Here is a 21595-nt window from a genome sequence, read left to right on the forward strand (position 1 = left end):
AGCACATACATACATAATGAAAAATTATACAAAATAATACAAAAGAAATGTGCAAGGGTAGGACGAAAAGCCGCAATGTTTTATTTAAAGTCCCTCCCCTTTATGTTTTACAATCTCTACAGTTTGTTGAATGAAATATAAATAACAATGAAGAAGTAATAAAAGGATAATAAACAAGCACAATGAAAATAAGAATCAAATTAACAAAATAATTATGTTTAGCATAAGCAATGAAGCAATACGGTGGGCCAAACTAGATAAGTAGGGGAGGGTACAAAAAGATGAAAATGTAACAACTCATTAGGTTTGTCAATACATATATCAAACAATATGATGAGAAAAATATAAAAACGCTGTATAGAAGGATATAATTTGAATATTAACCAGACCTAGGGAAGTGTGGGTTATTTATAAAATCAACTTTGGCGTGAGTTTAAATATTAACTTTCACTTTCCCATGTTAGGTTGACAAAATTCACCTAAAGAAATTCAAACGGCTTTCTTTGTTAACCTTGACCAATGTTTCAAAAGGCACTGGATAAAAGGTTTAGATTTTGGTAACGCTCAATAAACCATGACGTTACCTGCCCCCTGTTGATGTTATTTCTCATTCCTCAGTAACCAGTGTGACCGGATGTGGAGGTAGCCTGACTGGTCCCTCTGGGGGCCCTGTGACGTCACCCAACTACCCTAGTAACTATGGCAATTATGAAAACTGCACGTGGTTGGTCACTGTACCAGAGGGAAGCATCATTCGTCTCGCGTTCGACAGTTTCGACATTGAGTACAGTTACGACTTTCTAACCATCTACGACGGAAGCAGTGATAGTGCTCCAGTGTTACAGAGGTAATACCATAGACCCAAATTGCAGTTTACTGTGCACGTATCATAACAATAAGATCAATGGATGTGGCTTCAAATCCACATACATGTATAAGGGTATGTAGTGTTCAACCTTACTGGATATTTAGACACGATGATGATGATGATGATTTAGACACGGAGAATTTGGCATCATCATCAGCACATGCACAATAACGATTATTGCACAAAAATAGCTATTACAATTAAAGGAATTTAATAGATGTAATGGTGAGGACCAATCGTTGTTAGATATTCAAGGTACCAGTCTAAAATGTTAAACTCATTTAGGATAACGGAACGAAAGTAGGCTACAAGTCGTGAATAACACAATAACCTGTGTGATAATTTCTAAATGTCCAGGTTATCAGGTTACCAGAGATCAATCAGCCCCATTATCAGCACATCCAACACGATGTTTCTGAGGTTTACATCTGACGGAAGTGTCACCCGTCAGGGGTTCCAGTTCTCCTACACAAGTAAGGTCTTTCATTACACGTCTAACAGTCTCATGTGGGTAGATCTTACAAAAGAACAGGGTCAAAGTTAAATATGGTTCTCCTTGTGGCTGATCTTCGAACTGCATGCAATAGAACTTGCAGTGTTTGCATATTTCATCCTGTATATGCTATTGTCTTGATTTTGCGATCATTATTAGGGCAGATTAACTTTTTTTAAAGTCAGAAACAAGTGGTATGGGCTTGTTCTCTAGCAGCTTGTTATGGAACTGCTTGAGGGATTTTCAAGTTCAGAAAGAATCAATGCATTATTAAGTTAAATTGAAATTATGCAAACGAAGACTTAAATGTCATTTAGCCACCAACACATGGGACAATACAATACGCATTCTCACCTGAGCGAAGTGAGGAAAGTCGTGTAAAGTGCCTTTCCCAAGGGCATGAGATCGATGGCACGTCAGGAATCGAACTCTGGACCTCTTGATTCCAAGTCGAGCACTCTGCTACTACGCCACACGACCCCACAAAAATGCATTTGTAATGACGAAGATCTTTAATTCCAGTATTTTACATAATTAGATATTAGAGGTTACTTTCATAATCAACGATTAAATGTTGAAATGAAAAAAAATGCCAATGGGAAGGTATTTCACTTCTGAATATTTGTAATTTCAGTTGAAAAATAATGAATTCGAATGGTTAATTCTAATAACAACACCGATTCCATGATAAATTATGCAAATTAAAAAAAAATACAAAACCTTTACGTATTTCCTCGATGTAGTAGGTTTTCAAATTGTTATTTTGGTCGGTACTCAGGATTTGCACGTGTTTTATTTAAATGATTCAGCATTATCTGCAAGGGAGGACATTGACACAGTCGTCTTTCGTTTATTCAGGTCGTACACCAGACGAATGCTGGGATCCCGGTGTGCCGACCAATGGGACAAGAGATAACAACAGTAACTTTACATCAGGACAGACAGTCAGGTACACCTGTATGGCCGGGTATCATCTGTGGGGAACTGCCAATATAACCTGCCAGTCTAACTTGACATGGAGTGATGCTACACCAACTTGTGAAGGTATTAAAACACATTATTGACGTCAAGGTTGGATTGTCTGGTTTACTGTATGTTTCCATCACCTTTCCAGGCAATATTCTTATCTAATCATAAGAAAATCAGCTTTAAATCGCATGGTGTCACAGGAAGTATAGGAAAGTCATGTGTTATGTGAAGCTGTCTTACCTTAACCCTAAACAGTACACCTGGGGTCCGCGCGGACCCCAGCACTATATATTCTGTAGTATCTTTTTTGTTTCTAAAGATTTTTTTCTGAAATTCTAGGTAATTGTCACCCACAAAGTTTTTCTCAATACAGTGCAGAAAACTCCGTTTCTACCATTTATAAAAAAAATTATATCTGATTTTCTTTTGGGGTCCGCGCGGACCCTAGCCGGCTTTCGATCATAATGGATACATTGGCGTTCTTATACATTACCTTATTTCCGTTTTTATATGTTTTTAAGTTTTCATCCTATGTCTACCAAATTTTCAGAGAATGGTGTAGTAATAGAATTAAATTTTAATAACTTTGGTGTAATTATGACGTCATATGACGTCAGAGCTAATAATATAGTCCGCCATATTGGATTTTGACCAATGACGTCATCAAATTAGCATATTCTATGCATATTAAATTATTTAACTTATATTTAATTATGTAAGATGTTATTAATGTTGGAAAAGAAGTGTAATTTAATATAAAACTCAGAAAATTTTTATGTTTAAACCAAAATTACTTCTATTTTGAAAAATAGAAACCCGTTGCCATGGCAACACAAAAAAACATCAACCTACTAGTATCAAACTAATATGAACTTTTTTCCAGAGACAGTTAAGGAAAGGTCTCCAAATTTGATACTTCTAACGCAAGCCGTTTAGCCGCTCTCTGAGATCAAAGTTGGGCCTCAAAAGCCCCTTCAGTCTGAAATGGATTTAAAAATAGGGTATTTCTTCTTGTCTTCTTTTCTTCACCAAAAAATAGAAAAAGTTCAAAATGTATGATATTTGTTTGTAATGTGGACACAGAGGTTCCCACATCAGTTTGCAAAACAATTGAGCTGGTAGCATGTTAATAATTTCTAAAAATTAGCAAAAAACTGCTCTGGGGTCCGCGCGGACCCCAGGTGTACAGATTAATCAGTCCGGGAAGGTGTACTGTTGAGGGTTAATGTTATAAAAGGCCAAACAAATTTGTCACCACATTGTCTACGATTGAAAAAAAAGGGCAGTTTTCAATCTCAATGTAGAGCGCTTATATTGCTGAAGTGTGAACAATAAAAGTAAAGTGTTATAAAATGTGCTTCATGCACACAATTAGGCTAACCTTAGCTTGTCACCAAAGAAAAAAGTACCTGTTAAAATCCACAAGTTTTGCAGCAGTAGCAAGGACAGTTGTAGGTGGTAACTTTCTTTTGTGCACAATGTCACTGACGATACGTGTAAATTTACGTTAAATTCAACCAAAAGAATTAATCTCCGGGTTTATTGAGGTATAGTATTAAAAAAAAACTGTTTACGATATGATATCCTTATATAGTAGAAAACACCGTTAGTTGAATTTTAACATTATCATTAAAACAAAAACATCATATACATCCCTTTCACCAGTAAGATTATAACATAAACAACACTGTCAGTTGAATGTTAACCCTATCTAGACGGGGGTGGGAGGTGGAGGTGCTAAAAGTGCCCGCGCCAACTTTGATGTTGGATAGCGCTAATAACACCAAAATTTGTGACCTTTCCAAGAATATACCCGACAACAATTTCAAATCAGTAAGGTATGTAAAAAAAATTCCGTGTTGCCAGGGCAACGGATTTCTTCTGACAGGCATTTTTTTGCGAAATTCAGAAATTTGGGGCCAAAATCCAATTCCAAGAAGGCGGGCCATATCATTAAATCAGGTATATTCTGCCTGTGTTTTCTTCATCACTACTTCGATTTTCGTACATAAAAAGTTAATTTGAAGTTATAGTCTATTTCCATTGTATCTTAGGCTTTACCTTGAAAAAAGAGATATTCAAAATTTCAAAATTAATGATCAAAGCTGGAGGATACTTTAAATAATAAAATTATGCATGACATCATTTTATGACGTCATTGGTGTTGCTCTGGGCAACATACGTTATAGTAGACATTAATATTCTGTCATTAACACTTTTTGTTAAACACGTGTTGAACATTAAATATTTAACATTTAAAAGTCAAACGAGGATAACCTATCTAGACGGTTTTTAGGCAATGACATTACATGAATGGCGCCATAGAAACGTCATATTACGTCATAATGATATAAAAATGAGCGCCCGTCCAACGTATCCACCAAAAGCCCAGTTTAGATAGGGTTAAAAGCCGTCAGCTGGATAACTTTACAACGACAAAGCCGTTATAAACAAAACATCAGCTGAATATTAAAAGCAGTCCGCTGGATAATTTGACCCCAGCAAGACCATAACATACACAACATCGTCGGCTGAAGGGTAAAAATGTTAGCAGCATGACTATACACCAGCTGGAACATTCAAATTCTAAAGCCCCGGTCACACTGGCCGAACTTTGCCGGAGCGTTCCTTTAACGGTAGGGACGGGGGCCGAATTTCGACAACGCTCGTCACCGCGCCCAATATGTGGGGGAAAAATGAAAACACGGGCGTTGGCTTAGCGGTGCACCGCTAAAGCCGGCGTTGCTTTAGCGTTGGTTTAGCGGTAGCGAGCGTTGGTTTAGCGATGACGCGAGCGTTGGTATAGCGGCGTTCTGCGCATGCGGTTTAAGGCCCGGTCATACTGGCCGAACTTTGCTGGAGCGTTCCTTTAACGGTAGGGACGGGGTCCGAATTTCGACAACGCTCTTCACCGCTCAGACACCTCTATACCAACGCAAAACCAAAGTTCATTGCCGACATGGATCGCTGCTTGAACGCCTGACACCGTTCCAGCAACCCCGTGTCCGCTCGTAAAACGCTTGCAACCACTCCAGCGAAGTTTGTGCAACGCTTAATCGCCGCCCCGGCAACGCTGGCGAAGCAGCGGTGGTCCAGCGTTCAAGATTTCTGCGTTGGCCTAGCGGCCCCAAGCGTCCACGAACTTGCGTCTAGCGATGCCAAAGTTTGACTGGGCGTTGGTGGAGCGGGTGTGAACTTTGCCGGGGCGGAAAATTGCCCCCTCCTCACCGCTCGTAATATTTTGTGCAGCTCAAAACTTTCGGAGCGGTAGGAGGGCCCCTCCAGAAACATCAGCGGTGGCCGGGCGTACACGGCGTTGCTTTAACGGGGGCCAACTTCTGTTTAACGGTGGTGAGCGGTTTTGAGCGGTGATGAATTTTATTCACCGTTCAAGGAACGCTCCAGCAAAGTTTGGCCAGTGTGACCGGGGCTTAACACCACCTGTAACAAACCTCTAAAGTCAGACGGGCGTATTAAAGCAAATATTACATCGGCCGTAAAGTTGACGTTTACAGTTTGATTACAAATAAAAACAACATATTTTAGCAGAAACGACACATGTCCAATTAGGACGATCTATTCTTACTTAAGTCACCATGTTACATAACACGATTAACCTGTCATCTCCATGTTCGGAATTAAACATGTCCTAGATTTAAGTTTTCAACCAGGAACGGTCAATTTTAAATTTTACCAGTAATTATCTTTTTCTTCAAAAGCCAATCGTAAAAAAACAGGTCAATGACACCTTCGCCAGTAGTGTGATTTTTTTTTATTTTTTTAAATCATCGTCAAACGTCACTAATAAGCCAAAGAGTACAAGCAACATCATGCAGGCAAAATCTTTGATAGAAGCTACACATTGCGTTTACCTTTCTGCAGTAGGAAGTATCATGACGGGTCCTTCCGGAGGCCCTGTGACGTCACCGAACTATCCCAGTAACTATGGCAACAATGAAAGCGTCAGGTGGTTGATTACTGCACCAGAAGGAAGCATCATTCGTCTCACGTTCGACAGTTTCGACACTCAGGGATATAATGACATTCTGACCATCTACGATGGAGCCAGCGATGATGCTGCAGAGTTACAAAGGTGATGCACTTAGCACATATCAACACTTTCCAAATGACTCTACTTTCTGATTTTCAACTATGTACATGTGGTAATGATAATGATGGATCATTGTGTGTTAGTCTAGGCACTAGTTACAAAGCTTTAATTGATTATGGATAACAAAAACATGTAGGCCCTAACATCACAATATGTTCTGCCAAATCTTGATCGTTTATTGATTATACATGTTCAGGTTATTAGGTTACCATCAGCAAATCAGCCCTATCATCAGCACATCTAACGCGATGTTCCTGAGGTTTACATCTGACGGAAGTGTCACGCGTCAGGGGTTTAACTACTCCTACATAAGTAAGGTCTTTCATTATACTTCTTACAATAACCATTTATGCTGTTCAATATAAACTACTTTGACTGTTAAATACCTGTATGAACAATGTAACATTAGCTTAAAGAAAGTAAATTCATTACCTTACATTGTTCTTTCTTAATTATTCCAGGCAGTACTGCAGGCCATTGCTGGGATCCCGGTTTGCCTTCCAATGGGACAAGAGATAACAACAGTAACTTTACATCAGGACAGACAGTCAGGTACACCTGTATGGCCGGGTATCATCTGTGGGGAACTGCCAACATAACCTGCCAGTCTAACGGGACATGGACTGATGCTACACCAACTTGTGAAGGTAAAACAAATATCAACAGGTTTGAGAATAGAGCATTTGCTTGACAGTTTACAAGTTCGCACGTCAGGTAAATTAAAGAGCTTGGGTATGTAAAGTGTCTATGAAACCTGGACTTCTCATGTAAGAAAGTATTATTTGGTATACCAACCGAGTGGTATTGAGTATGCACGGCTTTCCTGCTACATGTACATGTATATCATTTTCATGAACTAGAATGGCCTGCTATGTACAGAAGTACTCGCAGCCGAGGCCTAAAAATAGCACTTCCTGGATACGTACTTGCTCTGTTAAGAAGTCATTGCAGGCCAAAAGAGCACATCCTGGATAGTATTACGTACTTGTTCTGTCCAGAAGTAATTGCAGGCCAAAAGAGCATATCCTGGATAGTATTACGTACTTGTTCTGTCCAGAAGTAATTGCAGGCCAAAAGAGCACATCCTGGATAGTATTACGTACTTGGTCTGTTAAGAAGTCATTGCAGGCCAAAAGAGCACATCCTGGATAGTATTACGTACTTGTTCTGTCCAGAAGTAATTGCAGGCCAAAAGAGCATATCCTGGATACGTATTTGCTCTATCCAGAGAGCCAAAAGAGCACGAAATGAAGTTTGCCACCGCTTGACCTAGAATTCTGCCGATAACTCAAAGCGCACGGAGACCCTAAAATAGTTTACTTTGTGCAAACTCTGTTGATTTTAATGTACATGTAGTCTTCTAAGATAACAGTCTTACTCGGAAGTCAGTTGATAAAGTCGGTGGTTGATAGAAAAAATCGTGACGTGTGAACACAGAATTATTGCATGGTTTTTAGGCAACATGTGTTAGCGTAAGCTGGGCACAAAATGTTTTATTCTATTACTAACAAAGAACCACCATCACCAAACTACGAATCAGCTGTCATAATCTCAGCATCGAAACAGGAAGGCACAACCGCACACCTCTGGAGCAAAGGATTTGCCAATTTTGTAGCTCAAAAAAGTAGAAGATGAAGCCCACTTTGTTATTGATTGTAGTTTATATAGTAATGAAAGAAATGATCTTTTTAGATATATTACTAGTACGTTTCCATATTTCCAACACTTGCCTAATATTGAAAAATTTATCTTTCTCATGCGCTTTGATCATTCTGTACTATACAAACCCATCTCAAATTATATTTTCAACATCACAAAGAAACGAGAAGAAGCCGAACCCCTGTTTTAGAGTAGTTTTAGAACTGTTTATACTACAAACATGTATATTACCTATTTCATCTGTTGACCTGTACTTAGCCCGATAGGGCATGGATGTACAATAAAGGTTATTACTATAACCGAGGAACAAATAAATAAATTAATACCGAGGCGACATTGACTTCGCACTAAAGCTATACGGAGGGATTTTAGCACTCATACTGAAGGCCGGCCTAGCGTAGTTGAACCAAATATGGTAACGTAAGCTTATAATTTTCAATGATAACTGTACCAATCAGCGCACATGACTGCACGGGAAACAGCACGTCCGTTAGCCGACAATGCTGGATAGAGAACGTTCTGGATACACTACTTCCCATCTCGAATATATACGGGCTCCGCACACAAGACACGTACCCGGGACTCGAAGCTTAAGGGTTTTTAAACAGTATTTTTTCTTTACATGTATGGAAGGAGACTACTGCACAAAGTTCGCCACATTACTAGTCTAGGTTACGTCACTCAGATGGCTACCTTTAAGCCGGGTGAATCACAAGACAGGAAACTTAAATACCCGCACAACCTTGATCAGGTTAAATGTCAAATCTCGCGTTTTATGCATATGTTTTGTGCATGGCATTACCATATTGTGTACAACTGCTGAATATCATGTGAACATAGAATCCGATGTAGCACTTTCCTAAGAAAGTGAATATAAAACATTTTTATCATCCTCTAAACAGCGATTTTGCTGCATTGTATTCCTTTTTTTTACACACACCTGAAGTTCTAAATATTAAATCATAACTGTATGCAGAATACTCGATCAGAGTTAAGCGTCTTAGGGACTACGACCCTCACCTACTCTTCTGTCCACCAGCAAGAGTCACGCAGTGTGTGGTACTATGGACCTTACCCTTGGAATACTCTTCCGCCAAAGAAACGACAGCTCCTTCCAAACGACAGTCTCAGGACTTTTAAACAGGTCATTAAGAACAGGACTTGATTTACGCCAAAATAGCAGTTACTCAAGCAACTGGGTATGATGTTAAAAACGTCAGACGTTTCAGCTGGGCCCACTACTGTTCTGCATACATGTATATACAAACGATCCACCCACAGTTGTAAAACGCTGCGACATTGTATTGTATGCAGACGATACAACCCCGTCAGCTACTGGCCCTAGTACCGCGGATATTCAGACCATTCTTCAGACTGAATTGACGCACATCAGCGACTGGGTTCAAGCCAACAGACTAATATTAAATGTCGACAAAACCTTAGTCCATAGTCTTTGGAAGTAGACACAAATTAAAACACAAACCAACCATACAGCTTTCAATGCACATTAAGCCGATTGAACAGGTATCACTTTGGTCTTCAACTTGGCTTATGGAACTTAACCCTTTAAAGACTGAAGAAATGTGTTTTTCTTAGAAATCAAACCCTCCTGACCATCATATTCTTTTACTTCATAACTGTGTTATTAAATCTGTTAAATTCCATAAGCATATAGGCACTTTTCTCACCTCCACCATGTCATGGGAAACTCAAATTTCAAACATGATTGCCAAGGTATCAGATCGTGTGTCCTCACTTAACAAACTGAAATTCAGATTACCACGAGCTGTACTCGACACCATTTATAAATCTTTTATTCGTCCTCTTCTCGAGTATGCTGACATTATATGGCACGGATGCACTCCACATGATTCCCAAAGGCTTGAACGTGTCCAATACGAATGTGCGCTTACAGTTTCAGGAGCAGTAAGAGGTTCTTCTTACTCTTCGCTCCTTACCGAACTTCGCTGGGAGAGACTTTCGGATCGCCGCCATGTTCATTCACTGGTTATGTTTTATAAAATTGTCCGCGGCCACACTAGCCAGTATCTTAGGGACCTGATCCCTCCCGAAATCTCTGCTTCTACTTCTTATAATCTTTGCAATAAATCCAACTTACGGCTCCCGTCTTGTACCACAACTAGATACCGTAGGTCTTTTATTCCATATGCAACGCAACACTGGAATAGTCTTGATGTAGATGTTTGTTCTCTTAATCTTTCACTTTTTACAAAATATTTAGTCAAGTTAGTACGTCCTCCCCTTTATCCGCATTTTAGTCACGGCCCCCGGTACCCCTGCTCCCTCCTTACTCGACTCCGCATTGGGACCTGCAGCTTAAATCAAAGTTTATATCAACGTAATTTAGTTCTTAGCTCTGCCTGTACCTGTGGGTCTAAATGTGAAGACATTGCACATTTCCTTTTGCACTGCCCTGTACACAACTTGCATAGAGTGACCCTTCTCAGCAACCTACAGGGCCTAGTAGGCTCTACTTTTGACTTGCGCAACTTGTCTGACCAAGCCAGTATTAATCTTTTACTGAGGGGTTCGCCCCTTTTACGTCTTGATGTTAACAAGAAAAATCTGATTCTTACTCAAACCTTTATACTTAATACCCAACGGTTTACAGTTGTCTAATGATTTATATTGCCGTTAGTCTTGTATATACGAACGCTAATTTGTTGTTTTGTCATCTTCATACTTGTAATTTGTATTTTATGTCAGGGGTGTGATTAATATTAGTTTCGGCTAGAGTTTTCACCTCTGTGTCTTGTGTCATGTCTTGTACTTTGTTGTTTCAATAAATAAATTAAAAAAGGTAGAGCAGGCGAAACTGCTAGGATTATTTTTAGACCAGCAGTTAACCTTAGCCCAACACCTTGACAAGGTTAAATCCAAAATGACAAGTGCTCTAGCAGCAATTGCTAGATCACGTGACTTTCTCACGGGTGACACGTTAAATATGGCAACTCAAACACTTGTCCTGAGTCATCTGGACTACTGCTCCTGCCTTCTATCGTCCAGTTCTCAATCTAACCTCAACGGGTTACAGATTCTACAAAATAAGGCGGCTAGGCTTGTGTTAAATGCGGAGATAACTGCAGGATCGACGAACTGCACAGTAGATTGCACTGGCCCAGCGTTAACGAAAGACTTTACACAAACACACTATCCACGTTCCACAAACTCCTGACTACTGGCAAACCTGTTACTATCTACAATAAACTACGCAGAATCAACAACACACACCAACACAACACACGACTTTCACAGGCGGGAGGCTTCAGACTACCAAAACCCAGAACTTCCTCTGCTACTAGGACACTCCTGTACAGGTGCACAGAATCCTACAACACTTTTCCTCAACACATCAAATCATCCGCACCATCAGCTTTACAAAAACACGTCAAGGACAGGTTAAAAACACAAACATACACAAACAGACCCCTGCAGCATTGGTGGTAGCATAGTAATTTTTAAAATGTAAATATATACTTGTATGTATTAATGTAAATGTAAACATATAACTTGTATCCATTGACCTCTTACATCTCTAACAATCCCTTACCTCATTACTTGGTGTATATAGAATAGGATAGGTTAAACAAGTAATTAGTTACACGTTGTTGTATTTTATGTATAGCATTAAGCAAGTGTACGTCTGTGTTATAAGTCTGTAACGCGTGTTTAAGACTCCAGGAAGAATAGTGAGTATAAGTGTATACTCACCAATGGAGATCATTCAAATAAACAAATTAGTCTGAAGGCTCCTGTTATGCAGAACAGGAGCTTACGTGTTGTCTGTCCTCGGGGCTGGGAGTGCCAAATCACAAGTGCCAGAAAGATCCACCCGTAGCCCACCTTCCCTGTTGAGGGTGGGGTTGTACATTCTTTCATATATTGCCTCTTTGACACCCCGTTCCCACCAGCGTGTTTCGCGGTCTAAGATATCCGTGGACTCGAGTTTGGAAGAGTGACCCTGGTTGTGTTGTAGGTGGTGGAAAATAGCTGAGGAGTAGCCGTTGGCACTAGGTCGGCACAGTGGCGTCGGGTGGTGTAGTGGTTAGAGCAATCGACTATGAAACGAAGAGACCCGGGTTCGATTCCGAGTCGTACCCTGGACATGTCTGAACATGCGCCCGACGTTGTGCCCTTGGGAAAGGCACTTTTCACGACTTTCCTCACTCCACCCAGGTGTGAATGGGTACCTAATTTCGATTGGGGAAAGTCGTTTTGAGGTCACCTTGTGGCGCCGAATGGCAGCCGCACAGACCCTTGCGACAGTTTCACAAAAAATAATTGTGGAACAAATATGTATATCATGTGTATTATTTGATTGTTGTAATTGTTGTGATTTGTATTGATTATTATGTGATACCCTGCATCAATTCAGCCGTATAAAGGCTGCGACTGCACGGGTACTGTTTGGACAATACAAACTATAATGTTCTTTGTTTCTTACTTTGAGCGGTCGACTTGTCTCTCCGATGTAGGTGTTGTTACAATTGGGCTCCTCACATTTGAGTCTGTAAATAACATTCGCCTTGGTACCTTTGTGAGGTCGGTCCTTAGGGTGTACCAGTCTTTGTCTGAGGGTTGAGTGAGGTTTGAAGTTAGTGGCTATGTTGAAGTTTTGGAAGATCCGTCGGAGTTTCTCAGATACTCCTTGGGCATACGGAATAGTGATGTTGACCTTGTTTTTGTTGGTCAATGGTTTGCACTTCTGGGTTTTCTTAGACTGATCCGAAGGTTTGATCGCTTTGTTGAAAGTCCAGTTTTGGTAGCCACAATTAGCTAGGGCACCTCGGAGGTGTCTATGTTCGTCCGTTTTGACTTTGTCTGAAGTGATAATGTTGTCTATCAATCAATAGTTTGTGCTTATAAACGAAAGTTACCGTCTTCCTTTACGATAGTTTTGGTGTCTAGGAAAGGGAGCATGTTGTCATGGCTTGGCTCCTGTGTGAACTTGATATTGCCATCTATCTGGTTGATGTGGTCAAATAAATCAGCAGCAACCCTCTTTTTCAATCTGCACCAAGTGTCATCTACATTATCAAAACCAGTTGGCCGGGATAGTGTCATTGAAAGTGCCGAGGGCTTTGTTTTCAAACTTCTCCATGTACAGGTTGACAACAATTGGTGAAACTGGTGATCCCATAGCACAGCCGTGCATTTGTTGGTAGAACTGTCCTTTGTAGGTAAAGTATGTGCATCCTAAGCAGAGTTCTAGTAGCTCACATACCTGGTCAACGGATAGGTTTGTTCTATCTGCAAGTGTATCGTCGGCTTCCAAGGCTTCCCTGACTACTGACACTGCTTCCTTAGGTGGTATGGAGGTGAAAAGTGAGCACACGTCATACGAAATGATGGTTTCATCATCCTCTACATAAATTTCTTTGATTTTGTTGACAAAGTCGGCACTATTCTGTACATGGTGCTGAGATTTCCCCACTAGTGGTCCCAAAATCTTGGCTAGAAAACCTGCTAACTCATAGGTGACAGAGCCTATACTGGAGACTATGGGTCGTAGAGGGACACTTCGTGGATTTTGGGAAGACCGTAGAAAGCAGGGAGTTGTTCCGTTGTGGGATTGAGTTTTAGGTAGGTAGCGAAATCCAGAACTCCTTCAGTTTGCAATTTCTTGAGGGCTGTCCTAATTTTTCCTTTAAATTTGTCAGTGGGATCCTTTATCAAGAGCGTGTAGGTGTCTGGGTCTCCAAAAATTTGTCTTCACTTTATTTGCATATCAATCAATAGCTTGTGCTTATAAACCTGCATTTCCCCTCTGGTCTTTCAGTCACTGACGAAAGCTAGTGGATACTACTAGTACCTGATACGTCTGACGTTTTCAAAATCATATCCAGTTGCTTGAGTAACTGCTTTTTGGCGTATCGTATTACCTGGATGTATAACCTTCATCGATGTAGGACTTGATTTAGTTGATGTTGAATATATTGCATTTTACTAATTGTTTAATATTATGTACTGTGTATTTTTTGTGTGTATTTTTATGTGTATCCAGGATTACCTGAAAAGCAGACCAAAATGGCCTGAGCTGTAATTAGGCCACACCAAGTAAATTTTATGGATGACGTCCGCGCGCGCATTGATTTTGGCCTGTGCCTAGAAAAAAAAAAAGAATTTCCACTTCCTGTAACTATGACCAAGGAGTCACGTCAGTGCCACAAATCGTCAGATTGACGTGAAACCCGTAACGCGAAAACAGGACAGGACGACAACTGCTTGTCCACCTGATTTATTGCTGTTTTGATGATGAATAAAAGACTTCTTGCTTGTTACACTGTGTCACCTCATTCAATTTGTGTCCTTACATTTGTCATCTCTTAGTATATTTCTAATCTAGGCATCTTGTTTTTTAGGGCCTTTCTTGTTTTTTTTCGCCCTCTCGCATTAGATTTAGGGTCTCCAAAGGACGTCATCCATAAAATTTACTTGGTGTGGCCTTACCGGTAAAACAAATAAACTGAACCTGAAATTAAAATGTGACGTTGTCTCTTGTCAGTGCTGACGCCTCCGGACAACAGAGGAACAGAGTTTGTGGTCGGCTTCCTGCAGAACTATAGAGTCAGCCAAACCGAACTCGAGCTGCTCCTCACCAGCGCGAGTTCAGAACCCGCCATAGTCACCATCACTGCCCCAGGTGCCAACTACATGGAGCAGCTGGTCGTGACTGACTCAGCTGTGCGGGTGATAACCCTGCCGATTTCCGTCATGCTCAGGGGACACGAGCGGGCTCAGAAAGGCGTCCTCGTCACCGCCGACCGCGAAATCATCCTGTACGGCGTGAACAAAGGGGACAGCACCACAGACGGTTTCCTGGGTCTTCCTGTGGACGTTCTCGGCAGAGAGTATTTTGTAGCTTCCTACACTCCTCCGTATCGGGAGTATCCGTCCGAATTCGCCATCTTCGGTGTTGAAAACGACACCTTGATCAACGTCACTTTGAAGGGTACCGTTTACCATAATGGCAGGTACCACTATTCTGGAAGCGGCATCACGTTCTCGCTAGACCGTCTGGAGGCTATACAGTTTGAGGGCCAGAACCTGTCGGACCTTACAGGTACCCACATCGTATCCGATAAGCCGGTTTCCGTCATGTCTGGCGTGCGGTGTGCAAAGGTACCAAACCAGTATGCGGCATGTGATCACCTTGTCGAGCACGTCCCGCCCGTCAACACCTGGGGACGTCGCTTCGTCACCGTCCCGCTAGCCGGGCGTCGAGCAGGGGACATCTTCCGCCTCGTGGCTGCCAGAGACGGCACCACTGTCAACGTCACTGGTGTATCGCCTCGTACGCTGGACGCAGGCGAGTTCTGGGAGCTGGATTTTTCGTCCAGCACCTACAAGTCCATCACGTCATCTCAGCCGATCATGGTACTCCAGTACAGCAAGGGGCTGAATGCGGACTACACTACTGGGGATCCCTTTATGATGTACATACCGCCAGTGGAGCAGTTTGCCACCGACTACATTTTTTCCACTGTCGACTCACTGTCCTCGGCCTTCACAAGCTACGTTAACATCGTCATAAAGACGTCACAGACGTCCGGTCTGACGTATGACGGCAACCCGCTACCTTCCAACACGATCTGGTCTCCCATCCCTGACTCTAATCTGTCCGCGACGCAGCTTTACATCGGCACTGAGGGAACACACACGATCAAGCACGAATCTGCGACTATCACATTCTCTCTAATTTACTACGGCTTCTCTCGCGCTGACTCCGTCGGTTTTCCCCTGGGTCTCCGACTGGCCAACATGCCAGGTGGATGTGACGTCACAGAACCAATAGTCGGCGACGGCGTCGACAACGACTGTGACCTACTGGTGGACGAGGAGCAACTGAACGGAATGTAAGGGTTGTGTTTCACCTTTCTGATATCACAGATTTTGTCTGAAAATTCGAATTCTAATCTTTTCATCTAACGATATCTATCAATAATGTTTTTTACACTGTGCCCTTTTCCAGTCTTATTAAACATGGCGTATCAATGAACCATTTTTTCTTTCTTTTCGGAGATTCTGTTTGTGAAAACCACATTGTCCTTTCACTAGCATAGGCTCGGGGTAAACATCGGTTATTAAACACACAAATCTATAATATCTTATTACTTGTCTTGAGACGAGTTGCAGTGTCAATCAGAAACTAGACTCAGTGGTATCAACATAAGCATCATTTGAATTCCCAGAGATGATGACAGTGACGGTCTCATTGACGAAGATTTGGCTGACACTATAACAGAGACGACTAGTCTTAGTCTAGTCGACGCAACAACAAAGACGACCACTGTATCATCCAACACGACATTGGAGTCGAACACTTCATTTAATACGACAGCAGACCTGACCACTTCACTGCTCAACACGACCACAACAACAGTCACAACAACAGAGCCGACCACAACAACAGTCACAACAACAGAGCCGACCACAACAACAGTTACAACAACAGAACCGACCACAACAGTTAAAACAACAGAGCCGACCACAACAACAGTTACAACAACAGAGCCGACCACAACAACAGTTACAACAGTGCCGACCACAACAGTCACAACAACATATCCGACCACAACAACAGTCACAACAACAGAGCCGACCACAACAACAGTCACAACAACAGAGCCGACCACCACAACAGTCACAACAACAGAGCCGACCACAACAACAGTCACAACAACAGAGCCGACCACAACAACAGTCACAACAACAACAACAGTCACAACAAGGGAGCCGACAACAGTCACAACAACAGAGCTGACTACAACAACAGTCAAACCAACAGAGCCGACCACAACAACATTGTCAATAAATATCACGACAACTCAGCTTTCAACTTCACCAGACGAAAGTGGGACGATGGCTACAACAGCTGGTATGTTTGTTTTATCAATTTTGCATCAAACTATCAGATTATTTGACTGAATTGGTGAACGATTAAAAGAGTTTGTATATATATGCATTTGGGGCGATGGAGCAACTCGAATAATTTTTGTTGGCAATGCAAATATGATACACTTCGCACAAGTTGCCGACGATAATGTCAATAGGTTAATCTTGGGTTTTCGCAAAGCAGGTGTTGGGAGGATAAAATATGACATTTTCCTAGCTAATGTCACAGAGATGGAAAAACGATTTTTCTCTCCTTGTAAGCTTATAGATAACATCCATTCTAAGATAGAATGGCTTGTTTGTCCTCTGAACTGCTTTCAACAAAGAAAGGTTTGCGACTGAACTGCTCTGTCTTAGTCACGCACAACACGTGACTCATACACGTGCAATACCAGCAAAGGCCATTTAAAGTGGATATCGCCCTCGTCTCTGCAGAGAGAAGGTTGAGTTGGAGAACAGTTTAATTGTTCCGCCATGTACATCGCGTGTATTCAAAATTTCTCCTTAGTTGCGGACTGCGGATGTCCATTGCTGCCCTCCCATACTGAGGTTAGTCTGACCGCAACGACCACTGGCTCCGTGGCCACTTACCGCTGCAAGACGGGATTTCAGTCTGCGAACGGGACCACAACGCTTACCTGTGGCAGCGATGGGGAATGGAAGGGCACACTGCTGACTTGTGAAGGTATACAATGATATATAATTCATGAAAAATTGATTTTACGGGCAGTGTTTTATATCTTTTTTTTAGCATTGTATACCTTAGACCTGATGTTAGCCTTTCTTTGTTATTATTGTTGTAATTTCTTTCTAGTACACTGTACTTTGTACATCCGTGCATTTATCCCCCCGGGAATGAACATGCATTAAAGTTTCAGTATAATGAAAAAGTTTGCACAGTTTCGCTAACAATCAAATCATAGGTATTAACTTACCGGTATATCTTTTGGTCTTAATTTTCAGCCATAACCCCCTGTATCCGATTCTGTGGGTTTGGAAGCTGTTTTGTTGATGGCGACATTCAGAAGTGTGACTGCAACACAGGATACGGATTTTTTGGTCTTTCCCAGTTTTGCCGAGGTAAGCATGTGCATTTATATACATGTACTACCTTAAGTTTAAAGCAACTTACCAGTTTGTAAAATCGTATGATTTCTTTGAATATTAGGTATTTGAAGCCAAGCATCATGCCTTTTACTTTATGTCAGTTTATCAAGTTACGTACGTTACATAATCATATTCTTCTCAGATATCAATGAATGCGAAGACGGTTTGGACTATTGCTTGGGCCGGCCAGCCTGTGTGCCTAACGCGAGGTGCATCAACTCTCCGTACGGCTCGTACACGTGCCGGTGTCCCAGTGGTTATACTGGTGACGGGAGGACATCATGTGAAGGTTTGTTACATCGTCATCATCTTACACTGCAGTAAACTTGCCGGAACGTGGATGGCAGATAAATATGAAGAGAGGAAACAAGCCAAGGGTCTGATTTAATGTTTTACTTTGATGCGGCAGTGTCTTTTGTTCCTTTTATATGTGATGTTACCACTGAATCAAAACCATTTGTACAATGATGCAAAGCTTTTTTTTCCAGTGACAATTGGATGTTATAATAGTTGGCAGTAAATTAAGCACAATCACAGCAAGGTTTATGATGTCAAAATTCTAAAATGTACGTGTGAATCTTGTTTTTTTGGGGCCCGCTTTTTTGTTTTTGCCTTATCTCATTAGATTTAAAGTCTGTGGAGGATGGCATCCATAAAGCTTGCTTACTGTAGCCTAAAGTTTCTTCAGTAATGAGGATATTTTTTATTGCTGATGAAAAACTCGTTTTATTTTCCAGATGAAGACGAGTGTTTGTCGGCTCCATGTTCCGAGTTTGCCAACTGCACCAACACAGCAGGCAGCTACACCTGTCAGTGTCTGGACGGATATGTGGGGTCTGGCACGGTTTGCACAGGTCTGCATTGAGGCCTTTTAAGAATAATTATGACCATTTTGATAATTGAGATCATGCAAGGTGAAGTGCATTAAAATGCGGTCATTAGCAGTTTAATGAAGGACTGAATCATATTTCTGCTATGTTGCTGTTCGTGAATGTTCACAAATGTACATAGTATTCATAAAACCTGTCTAATGTCAGACTCAGAACCGTTGGTATCAATAATAGCAAATTGAATGTAAGGTTTTCACATGGCTAAAATTAACATTTTTTTTTTGTTTCTTGATCTAGAAATCAACGAGTGCAGCTCCAGCCCATGTATCGGTGGAACGTGTGTGGATAGGATAAATGGGTACACCTGTACCTGTCGTGAGGGGTTTGCTGGAGAGAGGTGTGAAATAAGTGAGTGTTTTTGGTATCAAATATCTTGAACGTTTCCTACAGACAAGCAAATGCACAGCGACTTTTACTAGGTCTTCTATAACTAATCTACGAATAAAAATTCAAGTTTAAGGACAAACTAGTATGAAATGTCTTTATCAGCAATATCGTAGTTTGTTTCTTAGAACATAAAATAATTCACGATATTTTGTAAAGAAGCAGTGTATCTAAATACCTTTGACACATAACGACCATGATTATTATCAGTTACGAAAAAGGTTTTATTAACATATGACGTGCAAACAACTTTTAAAGGAATTCCATGATTATACATATCGCTGAAATAAAGCAGTATCTGTTGGATTTAGAAGTATTCAGAATTCTTTTTTTTTTCTAGATGTCAACGATTGTGAACCTCCACCCTGCCTCCACAATGGGACCTGTAGTGACAGGATCAACACCTACAGCTGTGACTGTGTGGATGGGTGGGAGGGAATCAACTGTGAAGAGGGTAAGGTATTTTTCCTGTCATTAAGCGCGATATAAACTCCAGGACTGCATTCTCCGCATTGTAGCAGCGCCACCTTGCAGCAGTATACAGTAGAGTACTGCCCTGAGGAAGCTCCAAAAGGTCACAGAAATGTTGGTTACAAAGAACTTCTGTGTACAAAGAACTTTGTTATAATCAAATACATCTTGTAACATCAGGACATTTGGAGCAATATTGTCTTACATATTTCTTTGATTCGAAAGTTACATTATTAACTTATAATGTGGTATAGGACGATAACTTCAAAGTGTGACGAGCACGATGAGAAATCACTACAATCGTAATCTTTTCAATAGCCAATTTGGCAAAATTTACGGTACAGTAATCAAGTTAATTAAGTGATCAATTAATTGTCATTACTATTTTATTCACTCTCCACTTATAATAAACTGCCTCTTACAAGAAAAGCGGACAGAAGTTCAAGACTAATGCCACCCGTAGTGATGTATGACAAGGTCATGTTATTTGTCCCCTTGTTTTTTACAGACATGAATGAGTGCACGTCTGATCCTTGTCAACGGCATGCTGACTGTGGAAACACAAACGGCTCTTTCATCTGCACCTGTAAACAGGGTTTCCATGGAGACGGATTTGAATGCACCGGTAAAATAGATACTGCATTAGGCAATGTTGATTTGATTATATGGATGACATCCTCCGGGAGCCCAAAAAACTGATGCGCGCGTGCGAATAAGAAAAAAAGTTTTGCAAAAAAAAAAGTTGTTTTCATTATGAAATCTACGTGGTCATGAGGGTTGAGCAAATGGCACAGAATATGGTTTGGCGAATAATCTAGTCTTCAAGTTCATTTCTTTACAATTTCGTCTTTTTTTTCGTTTGATTTTGGCATTCTACGACATTAATATAGTTTTTATTAATTTTTTTGTAACTTATGGTATATTTTTGCTCATTTTCAACTGTTTTGTACGATTTACAGTATGGTTGAAAACTTTTTTTTTTTGGAAACGGCCTAAAATTCATGCGCGCGTGGATGTCATCCATGTAATCAAATCAACATGGCCTTATTGACACAAACTGTTGAATACTTTTGTAGGATACAATCATAAATGAAAAAAATGTGTTTTTAAAATGTGTTACAGCTTTGTTGTGTTCCATATTTTGCTATATATTGATGTTGTAGTTATTTCGCTAAGCATTCACATTCACACAGCTGTTTGTTTTATAAGTAATTGGTGTCTCTTCTTGACTTTGTGTTCTTTGCCCCAACAGAAACTGATGAGTGTGCGTCCGATCCCTGCCAAAATGGAGGAACCTGCATAGATGGACTTAATAGATATTCGTGTGACTGTCCAAGTGAATGGCAGGGCGTTAACTGTGAAAGAGGTGAGTCATTTACATTGTACCATGTGGACACAAAACCAAGGACAATGGTAACTTTTGTATGGTTATATTGAATTCAACATTCAACAAAGAGAGTCATCGAAAATCCCCCAGTAGTATGCAAAGTATGAAAAAACAACTTATGTTTTGTGCGTGCGTGCGTACGTGTGTGTGTGTGTGTGTGTGTGTGCGTACATTTATTTCTCAATAAACTTCTTTTTTATATACAATTAAGCCCCAAAATTACTAACGCCTTTGAAAAAAATCGCTTCTTTCTTTGTAGCAATATAATACTTCATAGCTATATAATTACCATTCTTGTTGTAGCGGTCGGCATGAACATTGATTTCAAATAACAAAGTCG

General features: G+C 40.9%; 1 protein-coding gene across 1 annotated transcript in view; it reads left to right on the forward strand.

The window, feature by feature from the left end:
* The first annotated feature begins 755 nt into the window (after positions 1 to 755).
* Positions 756 to 21595, forward strand: part of LOC109463997 — a 34069-nt gene continuing 13229 nt past the window's right edge. Inside the window, exons 1-16 of the mRNA XM_019760920.1 lie at positions 756 to 847; positions 1226 to 1341; positions 2220 to 2405; positions 6213 to 6423; positions 6638 to 6753; positions 6903 to 7088; positions 14627 to 15977; positions 16314 to 16999; positions 17525 to 17701; positions 17980 to 18096; positions 18266 to 18412; positions 18861 to 18977; positions 19251 to 19361; positions 19738 to 19851; positions 20377 to 20493; positions 21121 to 21234. Coding sequence (XP_019616479.1) covers positions 1278 to 1341; positions 2220 to 2405; positions 6213 to 6423; positions 6638 to 6753; positions 6903 to 7088; positions 14627 to 15977; positions 16314 to 16999; positions 17525 to 17701; positions 17980 to 18096; positions 18266 to 18412; positions 18861 to 18977; positions 19251 to 19361; positions 19738 to 19851; positions 20377 to 20493; positions 21121 to 21234 — 3814 coding nt within the window. The 5' untranslated portion in view covers positions 756 to 847; positions 1226 to 1277. The remainder of the gene's footprint in view (positions 848 to 1225; positions 1342 to 2219; positions 2406 to 6212; positions 6424 to 6637; positions 6754 to 6902; positions 7089 to 14626; positions 15978 to 16313; positions 17000 to 17524; positions 17702 to 17979; positions 18097 to 18265; positions 18413 to 18860; positions 18978 to 19250; positions 19362 to 19737; positions 19852 to 20376; positions 20494 to 21120; positions 21235 to 21595) is intronic.

Source organism: Branchiostoma belcheri, unplaced genomic scaffold (genome assembly GCF_001625305.1).
Source record: "Branchiostoma belcheri isolate BF01 breed outbred unplaced genomic scaffold, Haploidv18h27 scaffold130, whole genome shotgun sequence".
In the NCBI taxonomy this organism is placed as follows: Eukaryota; Metazoa; Chordata; class Leptocardii; order Amphioxiformes; family Branchiostomatidae; genus Branchiostoma; species Branchiostoma belcheri.